Source organism: Ambystoma mexicanum, chromosome 11 (assembly GCF_040938575.1).
Source record: "Ambystoma mexicanum isolate Mex_15411 chromosome 11, UKY_AmexF1_1, whole genome shotgun sequence".
NCBI classification, from domain to species: Eukaryota; Metazoa; Chordata; class Amphibia; order Caudata; family Ambystomatidae; genus Ambystoma; species Ambystoma mexicanum.
In genome coordinates, this window is record NC_090934.1 from 936,102,809 (window position 1) to 936,117,058 (window position 14,250).

The 14,250-nt window shown below is 42.5% G+C and overlaps 1 protein-coding gene across 4 annotated transcripts in view; it reads right to left on the minus strand.

Moving 5' to 3' along the window:
• PHRF1 (PHD and ring finger domains 1) overlaps positions 1–14,250 on the minus strand; it is a 1,334,933-nt gene that overhangs the window by 1,099,602 nt on the left and 221,081 nt on the right. For all 4 annotated transcript variants that reach the window (XM_069624056.1, XM_069624055.1, XM_069624053.1 and 1 more), the window contains exon 4: positions 5,358–5,617. In XM_069624056.1, coding sequence (XP_069480157.1) covers positions 5,358–5,617 — 260 coding nt within the window. The remainder of the gene's footprint in view (positions 1–5,357; positions 5,618–14,250) is intronic.

A 14,250-nucleotide genomic window follows, 5' to 3' on the forward strand; every position in this document is an offset into this window, starting at 1 on the left:
GTAACGCACATGTTTCATTTGCCCCTTTCTGCGCTTTGGAAGCGAGAACTACAGAGAATTGTCCCTTGCCTCCCACGCTGAACCATGCTCCTGGTCTCTTTTTTGGGCCACTTTTGGATTTTCTGAATTTCTCGTTAACCTTTTTTTTTTCACCCGATGTTCAGTCCGTGGACATCCTTCCATCCACTGACTCTTGCAAGGAGATCATTGAGCCTTCGTTGTCTTCCAAATATATGGACATGTTTTCTAGTAACTCTTTCCTCCATTTGACTTTTCAATTTCCTCCTCCACCCTCAGTCTTTTCATTTGCATTAGCAGACAGGTCTGTTATAGAAAGATCTGAGATGACTGGTTTCTGGTTTGTGGTGTTAATGTTATCTTGCCTACTTCTGACATTCACAGGATGGAATAAAGTTGTTTGGGGTTGAGTCAAGTTTCGAATGAATACTCTGGAACCATATGATTCCCCTTTATTTTGATTCTTTACTTTCCCCAATTCTCTTTTGATTTCCCCCCCAACTTTCCTTCTAAAGTACTTTTGGCATTTTTTCGAAAAAAGACAAAACTCAGACTTTTGTCATGGGAATTGAAAATGGATTCTGTGCATCATTTCCACCGGAATTGGAGATTGTGCTTTTGGCTGTCGTAGTTTGGATCGCCTTGCCGTTTGTTCCATAACTGAGTCACCCAGTTTTTCCTCTTCATCCTCCCTTCTGTCAGTCTTAAGGTCAATTCACCTGTTTTTACTATTGGGTGTCTGACTGAATATTAGTCACACTTTGTGGTTGTATGCCCAGGCTTTCTTTTCCACCGATCTCAGGTGTAAGGCTCCCTTTACTCAATCCATTGATATTAACCTTTCCAATTAGCTCAAGCTTTTCCCATTTCCTTTATGTGAGATACTTGCATTCACACTAGTTCAATTTTGTAAGGTGCCATTTTTTGTATCTCATCCATTGTGTAGAGTATCACTGCCTCCAATTAATCTGTTTTTTCTGAACTCCTTTCTTACCAGGTCACTCAATCCATTATGCCATTTTGCAGAAGTTTCAGCTTCTACATCCAATCTTTTGTACTTTCAGTAAAAACCTCCAAGTATGAGTTTGGAGTGAACCATCTCAAGTAAAGTCTCATGATCTGTTAGATTGTCGTTTAATGGATTCATATAATTTTATAAAAAAAGGGGACATTGAAATGGTCAGTGCCGCAAATCACAATATGAATCTGTATGCCAGCAGCTACAGATAACAGTCCTTTTGTCTTTTCTTTTGAACACACCTATTCATTGCCACTTAATTGGCATAAGTCTGTACAAGTTCATTCAGGTGTACGTGCCTGCGGTTCACCATTGACTCTTCTACTCTCCTGTTCTTGAGCCACTTAGCAGTTTGTCAATTCACCCACCACTTTTGATGGCCTTCGTGGTGTGCTTGTCGATTCCTCCGTTACCGTCATCCTGCCCTCTCCAGGCTCCATGTTAACTGGCCTATTTATGTGACCTATTGGTGAGAAGCAGTGTTGTTCCAACCTGCTCATCTCGCTCGCTGTTGGTCGTTTATAGCACTTACTTGATCTCTAAGGCATACAAAAATCAGAATGCCATCGCGCTGTTAAACGTGAACCCTCATCACCACCTCATTGTAATTAACTATGGGAGATTGCTTTAGTACATCTCTTTCAGTCTCCTGTAGTCATTTCTTGTGTAGAGTACCTCTTTTCGCTTTGCGCTACTTTAACCGACTAGTGGTCCTTCTTGGAATTTTGATTGCCTCTCAACCTCTTCTCATTCGATTCTTCCCCAGCTCCATTTAAGTTTCCAGGCATTGCCTATTCATGAAAATAGATTGCCAAACACGTGTTTTCCACGCTTCAGCTCTCGGGCACCTTTTCATTTGAGTCTTCATTTTGTTCTTCATTTTGGTGCACTTGACAAGTGGCCGAGATTAAATTCCACGCTTGCTATTTCAGCTCTGGCTCCAGCCAATTTACTCCCTGCCTTGCAACTGAGTAAACTGGAGTGTGACGAGATACTGGCGAACCTAGCAGGATATAACTTTTTTGCAGCATTATATTATCTGCCTTATCCACTAAGAGCATCCCCCCTCCTCTCGGCTTCATCATTTGCCTACTTTCCTCTTGTGAAAGTTTCGCTTCGAGTAACTCACGTCGGAGGTCTGCTGTAATGTCTGCCCTAGGATTGTTTATGTAGCCTCTCACTCCCAGTTTCGGACACTGTCAGCCCTCCATGTTGGTAGACCCACTTCTGTATGTTATACAGGGGCAGGGGCGCTAGAGTCTTTGGACATATCTTATACATTTACATGCACTTCAGGCAGTGTGCCGCAACTTGCCTTGCTCCGCGGGGGTGGAGAGATTTTGTAGCGGACCAATGCACTCTGGGAAATCCAATTTAGTCTTTAGACTAAAAGACACGATTTGCAGCCAAACGCCAAATACTTCTTGCCACTTTGCCTTTGGCTTATAGAACAATAAACCATTACATATCATAGAAAAACAAAATTCATCAATACAGTAATTCATCAATCAAATATAAAAGTTAAAACAAAGTTCTAAAACCAATGACACCATGAGCGGGGGACCAACACCTCCAGTATAAAACCAACATACACAATTAAATGTGCTAATCTATCCTCATTCACAGAGCCCCTGAGGCAATATTTCCATAGATTATCCTCATTTGCACATACCATCTTTTTAAACCTGGGCACCAAACATTTCTTAGCGAGTCAAGTGCAGTACAATACAAAATTAGGCGTTCAGTTTTGATGGACTCCATGTTATTACAAAAACGACATGTTGCTTCCTCCTTTATTGACCCCCTCCTTAGTTGCAGACTTCTTGTTGGAATCTAGTTCCAACGAAACCATAAATATATTTGACGGTAGTACCTATTAGGCAATACCTAATCGGACAAAGCTAAATTAATCATGAATGAGACCAAATCAAGTTAAGTCCCCAGTTTTGAAATTAAGGACATTCAGTGTAGAAGTCATTTCACCTTAAAAGAATGCAAACATTTTCCGGGGCCCATACCACCCTGCATGTCCACATTTTTTGACTGTTCTGAATATAGTGTATTCTTTGTGGGGCTGGCAATACTTCTATACAGGGAAAGTAATTTCCACAATATTCGTACTCTTATTGAAAGCATACCCAATTCGAATCCGATGGCCGCTACCGGAATCACAATGGGCACCTTCCAAATTTTTTTCCAAAATCATGCTTCAATTCAATCGAGAGCCTGAGGTACACTATCAAACCATAGCTCCATTCCATACGTAATTTTGGGTATCATCTTGTCCTCAAATATCTATTGCCGGCTTCACATCAATTTTTTCAAAGCAGATTTCCTAACATAATAATCTAATGGTAGTAGATGGGCAAGCTGACACCAGAAATCCCAAATAGACCACACTTGGGCTAGATTTGACTATTGCTTTCTCAAAGGCCCAAGAGTTTTGCGCTTTTTTTTCCTGCCCTTAGCAAGCGGCAGGATTTTTGTTTTTAATCGGCTTAATTATCAGTCCGTACAGGTTTGCATATTCTGAAAGGCCATTTAGAAGTCTTTCCAGCACAATCTTTGTGTTTTCCAGGAGCAAACAAATCAGCATACCCCATACGATCGGCGAGCAAGGAATTCAAACACATCGGAAAAAAAGCTTGGACAGAGCGGGCACCAATACACAGCTCTGCCTCAAGCCAGAATTGGTTTGTATTCGCCTAGACATATCCCCTGCTCTAGTAAGCCTTATTCTGACTCCGAATTCCTCATGCAAACCCTTAATTAGCTCCATGAATCCAATTTCGACCAAAGGTGATTTCGATCGACCAAGTTGAAAGCAGTAATCAGGTGTACCAAAGCCATATAGGTGCACTTGGCAGAATCAGACCAGGCATTTTCTTGAAGAAGCCTGGTCACAAGGCCATTCAAATTGGTAGAGTGGCCGTATCTGACGCCTGTTTGCAAATGAGCTCAGCCCCCAATTTCCTTAGCCCAGTCCTCTAAGTGATTCAATAGCAGTGCAGCAAAAATGTTACTATCGGTGTCTAATAGCGAGTAAGGGTGGTAACTAGATGCTACACCGCTTTTTGTAAATGGGGACAAAGGCAGTCCGGCAAGAAGGTGGATATTGAAATTAAGTGAGATGCTGTTAAGTAAAATTGATAGAGCCATGGCCCAGTTCTTAGAGTCGCGCTTTAGTGTGTGTGAGAGAGAGAGAGACCATTGGGGCCAGCTGCTGATGGATTACATTTCATAATTATTTCACAAATATCTTACATTTTACATCAAGTCCCCAGGCGTCTACGCTATTTATTGGCCCCAATGATTTTGATAGGAGACCAATTTCTCCAATTACCGAGTATAGATTGCGAAAATTCACCCAAACATGCTCTGGAACTGGATTTACCTGCACCAATTCTTTGGACCCCTCTCAAGTCCCCAAAAAGTAGACACCTCTTTTTATACAAATATTGAGCATCTTTTCAGCGTCTTTTTGCATCATATTCGCTCGACAAATCTTACAATAATTCCTAAAAGCCCATTTAACTTCTCTGCATCGCTGCTTTTACGACTGGATCTACAAATGGACCTATTCATCTCTTATTGATTTCTTTAGGTCAATGTTCCTATTGGGCAATGCTTCATCCAACACATGCCTATGAAGTGAGCCCATCTTTCTGTGACCTATCGCCCCTATTCCCCAACACTGCATTAGCTCCTTTACGGTGTTGTCGTATTTCACCACATTAATTTGTGCCAATTTCCATTCCAAACTTGAGGAATTCATTAGCTGGCCCAGGCCTCTATTAAGCCTGTTGATATTCTGATTCCAACTAATGCGATTTTGCCCCTCATTGACTTCTAAGTCCCTAGCACCACTCGGTGCACCTCAAACATACTGATCTCAAAATTAACTTTCAATATGCAGTGGTCACTTTAATAAAATATCTGATCTTGAGAAAACTCCAAGAGGTGGTCTGCCTCGCATTACTGAGCCCTCACAGTGGTCTGTAACTTTAAATAGGCAGAGTAAGATTTCAAAACGAACACCTCTGAAGGATAAAAAAGAAATAAGGTTACACTTCGTCATTTTTTTGTAATGGATTTCGAATGCCACAAGACCCATGGGAACAATTCCTGAGGGAGAGAACATGACCGAGAACCCATACGAAAATCTAATTTATAGAAACAATGCACATTCACCGACAGAATACTTGCATCAAAATGGTCAGGTCATGTAACAACTCCATCAATAACGGTTGTTCCTTAAACACAAATCTGATTTTCTGGAGGCCCATTTATCTCTGCTTCCACAGCAACAGAAAGGACTTACCTTGGCCCACTCCACAATGCAGTCCAAGCAGAAGTAATGATTGCAGTTTTCAGGGGTTCCGACTACTTGGTCTCTGAAGACATTAAGACAAATAGGACAATTTTCCCCCTCTTCATCAGAACTGCGACTGCCATTTGTAGTTGGTTTACTGGTCACAGGATCAGCTCCTCCCAGTGCGCCTTGAAGCTCATCTTCATCATCTTCGTCATCTTCGTCATCATTGTCTTCGGCCTCGTTGTCCTCGTCTTGTTCGTCTGAACCTGACAAAGCAAAATAGGTAAATCACCTGTTAAAACCCTCACATACCTGCACACTTAAACTGGATTGAATGCACTCATGCCTTATGGTTACAATAAGACCCTCAGTTAGGTATATGTACCGATCTGAAGAATGTGCGGATCTATAAAGCAAATTAAATCGCAGTGTGAAGTCACTTGAATTTATGAACCCATAGGACATCATATTACTAAAAGATTCAATGGCGAGGGGCTAGTTAAAAGCTAAAATAAGGCACGGCGTCGGAATTAATGATTTAAAATAGTTAACAAAATGCATGGCATTTGGCAGTAGGAAGATCAATGAAACAAATATAGGATCAGGTTCAGGTGCTATGGGGTGGGCAGCATGAAAGGCCATCATTTGACCATAGAGCTACGGATCTGAATCTCCGCAAAGTGCAATGGATGGAATGGCCCAGCATGATTTCTGAAAGAAAGGAGACCTTTTTGTGAAGGACTTATCACTACTATTCAGTTTTAAAAGAAAATGAACGAAAAAGAATGCCTAACCATGTGGTAACTGGCCTCAAAACAGAGGTCCAATTTATCAGTTTGGAAAACTGCAGACGATGCGGAAAGCTACTCAGTATGCCACATTAAACAGAAGTCTATAAAAACATTCACACTGTCCACAAAGCAATACCATAGGATAGTCTACTATGACAATCAAAATATCAATCAAGAACATCCAGTCCATCCTTCAGGCTAAGAAGGGATCAAATGATTATTTGGCCATATTAAGTTGCAGCTTATCAGCATTCAGTGCTACATATCAATATTCCTTCTGATAAGGTGATTGTTCAAATTAGGCCAAAATATGACGGGGAAAATGGGAACGGGCCAAGCTAGGCTTGAGCTCTGGGCCGCTTTCTCCCCCACAGCCCTAATTACCAACTGATTGCCAAGACTTCCCATACCCAGTATGGGGAGAGGAGTCGGGGGCAGTGCATGGCCAAGCGGGAGTCTGAAAAGGCACGTGAAGCCACAAAGCTAAAATAGAAAGGGGTGGTCTGACCTTCCCACCCTCTATCTGAAGGCCCCTGAGGCAGTCTATGCAAAGCACCCTTCTGCCATTTTGGTGGCCTTGCTGCATAGGACTGTAAAAAGAGAAGGGATAACTGCAAGCACAGATGTGAAACATGTGATGGGTTCAGGTCTAACAGGTTCTGGTGTGCCTTCTATGAGATTGTCGAAGTCATTGGGGAAAGGCTATCCCAAAAGGAGATCTCAAAGACAATGGAGAGAATGCTTAGGGTAGTGCTGCCCACTTATGTGGGGGAGCGGGGATCGAAAATGCTAGGAGAAGAGTCAGATTAGTTCAACACCGATAACAGGAGCACCTCACCCAACCAGTGCAAAACAAATATATTTAAGTGACAACTGTGCTTACATGGTTTTTAATGGCATTTGGACACATCTAGAACACGGTATAGGCATAGTGGGTCATACAGAACGGACAACATGCTACAGAATGCATCCCATGTGAAAGGGAAAACAGCAGCACACCATGGACAAGCTACTCATTCTCCAAAGGTTGTTCTTGCTTACTGGGTGGTGCCCGATATCCAGGAGCTGCCTTTAACTCCAGCGCATCAAATCAGAGGCAGGGCAGTGGTTTATAGTTTGGTAATCTTCCTATGGTGCCATCTAGGCCTGTGATTACAGTCAGTGGAGGGCTGTCAGTTGTGGTGCAAGGGGGCAGGGTGAAATTTAGAGTGAAGTTCATTAGTTAGGTTGGTGGGGTGGATATATGGGGAAAGAAAGGTGGGAGGGGCAAACTAAAATGTGCAAGAGGGATAATCTCTGGAAGTGTACGCTTGATTGAGTACACCGGCCGCTTGGTGGTTTCTGGGGTTAGTTGTCAGTTTCTCTTTTGGTTGTTACTTCAATTGTCTGTTGGATGAGGAATGGCTACTATTATTTTCTGTAGTTTTAAAGGGGAGCTCAATGGGTGGAAGACTAGGCCATTAGGTCTATCGATTGCGCAGTTGCAAACAGTGGTTTTATGGGCTGCTCAGTTATGCAATGTTTTAGCCATTTACTGAAGGTTAAGGGGCAGTCTTTTGTACGAAGGATTATGGGTAAGGATTGTTAGAGTTTGCCTGCTAGGAAGAAGGTGGACCCTTCATGTCATTTCCAGTTGGAACTTGGTATGGTCACAAGTGCATGGTTGCTATATTTTAGTGGTCTTGGGGGTATGTAGTGTCTAAATGTTCTGCCATAGTGGAGCAGTGGGTAAAGCATAGGGTTTTGAAGTGGATCCTCTGACTGGTTGGCAATGGAGTGAGTGGAGTGCGGGTGGGGTGGGTTTGTGTATTTTCAGTCCAAGTTGTAGTCTTGCTGTTGCATTTTTGAGAAACTAAAATATAAGCAGATAGTCCAGTCCGAGATAGAGGGTGTTGCCTTAATAGAATCTTGACTGCCACAATGCAGTGTGTGAAGGTCAGTTAAGTCATGAAGCACCACAAGAAGCAGAGTTGGATGAAGCTGCCACTTACAAGGGATTTGACCTGCGTTTCTACTGCGAGTTGTCTATCCACTGCAGCTCCTAGGTTTCTCACAGTAGGCAAAGGAAGTGGGCAAAGGCCCATTACTTCCAGCCATGTTATTGGTGCAAACGAAGGTGTAGTGCTGCTGAGCATAAGGTCTGTTTTGGATGGGTTGAGCTTATATGTTGTGGGCCATCCAGACGTCCTGCTGTGCAAGTCGGGCGCAGAGGTCTTTTATCTCCATTGTTGCATCACGTGAGTTTGAAGAGGGGAGTCATGTGTATGTTGATCAGAAGGCGGAAGAGGCTGAAGCCCTGGGGTAGATGGAACATCAGATTCCATGGTGATTAACTCAGCAAGTAAATGAGCGAGTGTTCTTGTCAGAAAGGACTCTAACTTCCAATCTCATTTAATCCCTTTCATAGGATCTTGTGACTCGTGTCAAATGCTGCAGAAATGTTCAATAGGTTGAGTGATTGTGTCATCCGCATTCTTTGTCGGATCCCAGATCGAGCCAAGTGTGAATTCTGTTACTCTTATTGGCCTGAATCTGTGTTGGGATTCATGGAGGAGGTTGGGCGCTATGTATTCACAGAGCTGTAGATTGATTTTTTTCTTCCCAGGATTTTGCCGATGATAGAAATAGGACAGTTTGCTGGGCCACTCAGCACTGCAGTGGGTTTCATAAGGAGTGTTTTAACAATGGCAGTTTGGAAGGCAAGAGAGATTGTTCCTTGCTTGATGGAAGTGTTGGAGGTAGGAACGTCTGTTCCAAACCATATTGTTTTTGTATATTAAGAGGGCTTGGGTCTTTGGGGAGCCTGCAGGACTGCCGAGTTGGCTGTGGAAAGCAGTTCTACAATGGAGGAAAGCAGCTAAAGATGGTGTGGAGGGTGTGTTGGTGTTTTTTATAGGTGTATGGGACCATGTTGGTCCTTCCCTGTGGAGGCTGGTTCTGAATTATTGGATGTTTTTGTTAAGTGTGACGGAATAGAATCAGAAATCTAGTGAGATTATGGGAGCCGTGTTGCAGGCCTGTGGGATTATTTTATTCATCGTTGATTTTAAAGACGTCCTCCGGGCTGTTTTATGCACAGTACGTAGTGGATTTCTGCTCTGTAGTATATACGTGTGGTATGCTAGTTTACTGGTTGCTTCTCCTACAAATAGTTTTAAGCGTGGGATGTTCTTTTGACACAATTCAACATGAAGGTAAATGAGCTTGCTCCTTTTGCAAGGCTTTTAATGTTTCTTTTGTAGCTTGGGCATCCAGGGGTGAGTTTATCCAGTTGTGAATGTCAATCAGGTGGTCTGGTGGCCTGAGGTGGTCTTTTTGTGGAGGTTTAGTGGCTGAAGTATTCCTGTAATAAATAAATGTACATTTTCTTCACTGTCCCGGTTAAAATTGGGGATTCTTTGGAGGGTTTGCTGAAGCTGGGACAAAGATGCGTGCTAATTTTGCCCAAAAAAAAAAAAGCTGTTCAAGGTGTGTCCGGCCTCATGACTTGGTACTTCAGCCAATTGTTTGAAATAAAGGCAGCCGAGATTTGCACAGAGATTTAGTAAAAGATTCTATCCTAAAGTGAGATTTTGAAATAGACCACTATGGGGAAGTGTTGGTGTTCTATCGAGCAGTTAGCAACCACTTCCGCCCAGTTGTCTGCGAAGAATATGTTGTAGGATAAGGGTCTGTAAATGAGGAGAAATCTTAGTATTGCGAGATCCAGCAAGCTAAAAGTAGGTTCACATTCTGGGACCGTACAGTGTGTAGTTGTGAATTTGATGCAATCCTGGGAAAAGTTCAATTTTTCCCCACCACATCCGGTTGTCCGATCAGTAAACAATTTTGTATTGTGTGTGACTGGTTTGGTGGAGGCCTGCTACGTGATCAGAGGCAGATTTTCTTGTCAAATGTAGCTCTATTTTGCCATTGCTGAAAAGATAGATGTCAAAGGAATGTTTGGATAAAGAACAAGTGTTGGAGACATCCAATGCCAAGTGCTCACATTCTGTACCGTGAGGGTTGGTGGATTGATGTATGCTTTGTACTAGCAATCGCCAAGTGCTTGCTTCGTTCCCTTTACTCCTTGCAGGGACTCATTCAGTTGTTTCAGGATCCCAGTGGGCTTGCCGGTGCCAATATGTGGTTACTGTTGTGTGCAGTTTCATCATTTAAGGTGTAAGCAAAGGTGATCCAAGCAGCGACAAGTTTGTCCACGTAGGGAGAGTGTAGATATAGTAGCTAACTGACTGCTCACTTAAGGCTTGGGGTAGTTGTTTCCAGTTAGTTCCTCTTTAACTGTAAGCTAGCGTGAGGAGAGATGGAGGTTTGACGCAAGTCCGCATTTGAGGAGTTATCTGGAGATGAAGGCAGTCATGGATCTTTTGTGGGAGAGTAGTGGTCTGCCCCCCATATTCCCTCGATTAATTGGTGTATGTGCACCAAAGATTTAATTATGTGGTTCTGTTGTTTTTCCAAGTTCAGTGTGAATTGTATTTTGCTTTGTGGCATAGGCCTTTTGCTATTATGGTTTGGTGGGGGAAGCTGTTGCAGTCCCCAGGGCAGTACGGTTCCAGCACTAGTGAAGGTGGCCCAGTTTGTGTGTCAAACGTCTGGGCATAAAGGAATCAAACTGTGCAAGAAGATTTTCTGACTGCCAGATGGATCAATCCAGCCGTGCAACAGAAATTCTGACAGCAAATAACTAGCTATACACACAGATTCTCAGAAAGCCAAATAAAGAGTCTAGCTATGTAAGGAGTTACCCTGTAGCATAAGATTAATCTCTAACAATGTGGTTGGTTAATCAAGCCATGGACAAAATGAAATTCTTATGCAGCAGTAGGCATTATCGGACATTAAAGAGAAAGATCTAGCTGGAAGATGAGATTTTGTTAGGAAGCTGGATTACTCTAGGTATGTTTTATGATTCTCTGGTTGCCAATATATTGGTCTAGCTGTGAAGTCTGATTATTTGCCACAAAATAAAATGACCTAGCTATGCAATGGTAGCAAGAGCACCTCTTCTAGTTAGGTAACACGATTCATAGACAGCAAAACAAAATCAACTTGGCCATGCAAAGGGATATATGGTAGCAAAATAAAGAATACAGCTATGCATTAGGACGCTCCAAAAACAAAATTAATCTGTCTATGAGGATATATGCCTTACCAAGGGAAACCAGCAGGGTGAAGAAATTATATTTTTATCCTGGGAAACCTGGAAGCAAGTCACAATATGATGTGTTGCAGTACAAGCAAAAACAAAGTTTGCAGTGTAATGCAGAGGGGGGGGGGGGGGTGAGTGAGTGAGTGAGTGTGTGTGTGTGCGCGCGCACACACAATGGTCTTGGTCACAGGGGAAAAGGCAAACTGGAGGAACTTTTAGCCTCTGCCCTTCACCAGCTGCCTGGGAGTTTCTAATTTGAGGGTAGCTGGGATTACATGACCTGGAGGTCAGCCAGCAGGCAGAGCAGGTCTGAGGATGTAGTAAAAAATCAAGGCCTCCAAGGAGAAACCTTGTTCTGCTCATTCGGCAACCAAATGGAGAAAGGCACAACGGTGAAATATGCACAAAACTGAAGAGATTAACTGTTCAATGCTTTCTTCCTTTACTTAAAATGTAGCCCAGAACGTGAGCAGTGGGCTTGCTTTTTGTCATTTGGCATTGGAGCAGACTATAGCTAGTATGAAGAAACACATTTGAAGTACGGAGATTACACTGGTTGTAATCCCTGCTACACTGCAGCAGATTCCAAGCTGGGAGCCAGGTTACAAGGGCAGGTGTTGAGATTACGATCAACCCATCAGCACCCTCAAGGACCGAGGGTTCTCCCTTCAAATAAGGAACAAATCAATGGTCACACCCGGACAGTGAAATTAGTACATGCAGAAAACCGGACGGAATTGAAGCCCTTTAGTGGGTGACTAAGATAGGTGTTCATTCTGGGGATCTGAACATTGACACAGAACCAGCAATTTGAGGCTATGGGTCAAGCATACCAAGTAGGATGGATGTTGCATTTTTCAAAACAGAGACTGAAGTCAGCCTACATTATGCAAGTTGGATAAAACATTTGCATTGTGCATTTTAATGCATTGTACATAGATTATATTCAAGTTTAGACTATATTTATGTCTCTTCTGACCAGATGAGAAAGCGGTCTTCATAGGAATGGCGATTAGGCCCATTTCCTATGCGCTTGCTAGAGAAAGGTTCCCATTCAGATCCTAGAAGACTGCTAATGCAAGGTTCAAAATTGCCAATAGCTGGGAGCTATTTGGCTCCTGGTTATAACCAGAGGAAGCCTGTTTATCTTGAAATCAACAGCTACCAGGAGCTACTTTTGACTCCCAGGCAAGTGGTGCCATACAAAACTAGTATCCAATATTAACTGTGCAGGTTTGCGAATATCCATAAAAGACAAGGATACACCTAGGGATATTTAAAGAATTTTGGCTAATAGACAATACGTTAAGAGTTTGCATCTTACAACCAAATTAGATGGGGTGTGTGTTATGTACTAGCTCCTGGCTCCCTAGAGGTAGCTCCTGTCTTAGAGGTGATGACCGATACCCAGGAGCTGCTTTTTGCTGCTTGTCCAAAAATCCTAATTTCGATCCCTGTAATGGGATAATCATGGACACCATCTCCAACTTCGAGAAAGGCTTGTTGCCAGATCAGAGCACACTGAGATGACCAAGTCTGTCAAAGGAGAGGTTTACAGATTTATTCTCAAAGGGAATGCAGGAGCAAGGCCAGCATGGAGTGCGACGTTATAAAGCATTCAAGTTTAGAAAAAAAAAAGAATATAAAAAAAGGGACAGAAATGCAAGCTGCAGACTAGCCATTCGTGAAATTCATCCTACCATATAACGAAGGTGAAGACAAGCTAATGCATAAGTAAAGCTTTTAAGTTGGTTAACAAATAAGGGGCTATTCCTGCTTGACAGCCGGAGATGGAGAGCAAGCTAAAAAGCGTATTGGACTGTTGCACTATTCTGCATGAATACAAATTGACAGTCTCCAAAAGGAATTATCCTAGAAGGTACAGATCTTCCTAAACAACTTCAGAATGTGGTATATAACTCAAGTGATATCAGAAATCAAGCAAATGAATGATCTGTATTCAGATGGCTTCACGCCCACCTCCATAGATAGTTTCTCAATCTTGCGCACCTCACTTAGCGGAACCTTTAAAATCCTTTGGTGGGCAGAGTTGAACATCCGACTGAGGAGATTGCCAATTCGAAATCTGGGTAGAGTCATTGTGCTTCCTACCCAAAATGTCTAGATTTGAAGTTTTAAATCGGAAATCTGGCCAGACCGCTCAAATCTCACTTAATCTAGACCAGTTGAGCTTCAACAGTGGCAGAAACACATGAGCAGTAAGCCCAAAGCCTCTAGAGTACCTACGTGCTCTATCGTCTTAGCCCTTGATGCAGAGAATGCTATAGATCAGGTAGAGAAAATGTTTCTGGTCAAAAACACGTGGGTTTAGCATGTCTGAGAGGTTTATGTAAAGATAACGACCAACTGCAATGCAGTCAAGGTGTGAATTACTGGTTCACCCACTTTCTTCCTCCCAGAGTGGACCTTTATCACCCTTAAATGTTTGCTCCGAGTATGGAACCCTTTGCAGTTTATTAGAAATAAAGCTACTGTTCAAGAGAATTTTTCCACAGGTCTCTGGTGAGGGATAGAAAATCAGTAAACATTACACAGGCGAAAACCTTTCAAATTGCAAGCTACTAGCCAGCCACAAAAAGTATCTCACCACCTCAATTCTACACAAACAACAATTTCTTGCTAGTCAAAGTCAATTATCACTAGCTAGAAGAGTAAATTGTAAGCCGAGTTTCCAACCAAAAGGAAAGACCAAACTCTAATGGCAAGTTGTGTCAGAGCAGTCAGGATTTAACTAAGGGAGGAAGACAGGCATGTAATGAAGGGAAGCTAATCTCCAGAGTCACACCTAAACAATACATCACAGTGGTATACTTAAAAAATACACTTAACATTAACAGAATATCTAGTAAGTGAAATTAGTGCTTGGGTTAAACCGAACAGCGTATGCATGAAAACCGCAATTGTCAGTGAATGGCAAACCCCCTTTTAAACTAAA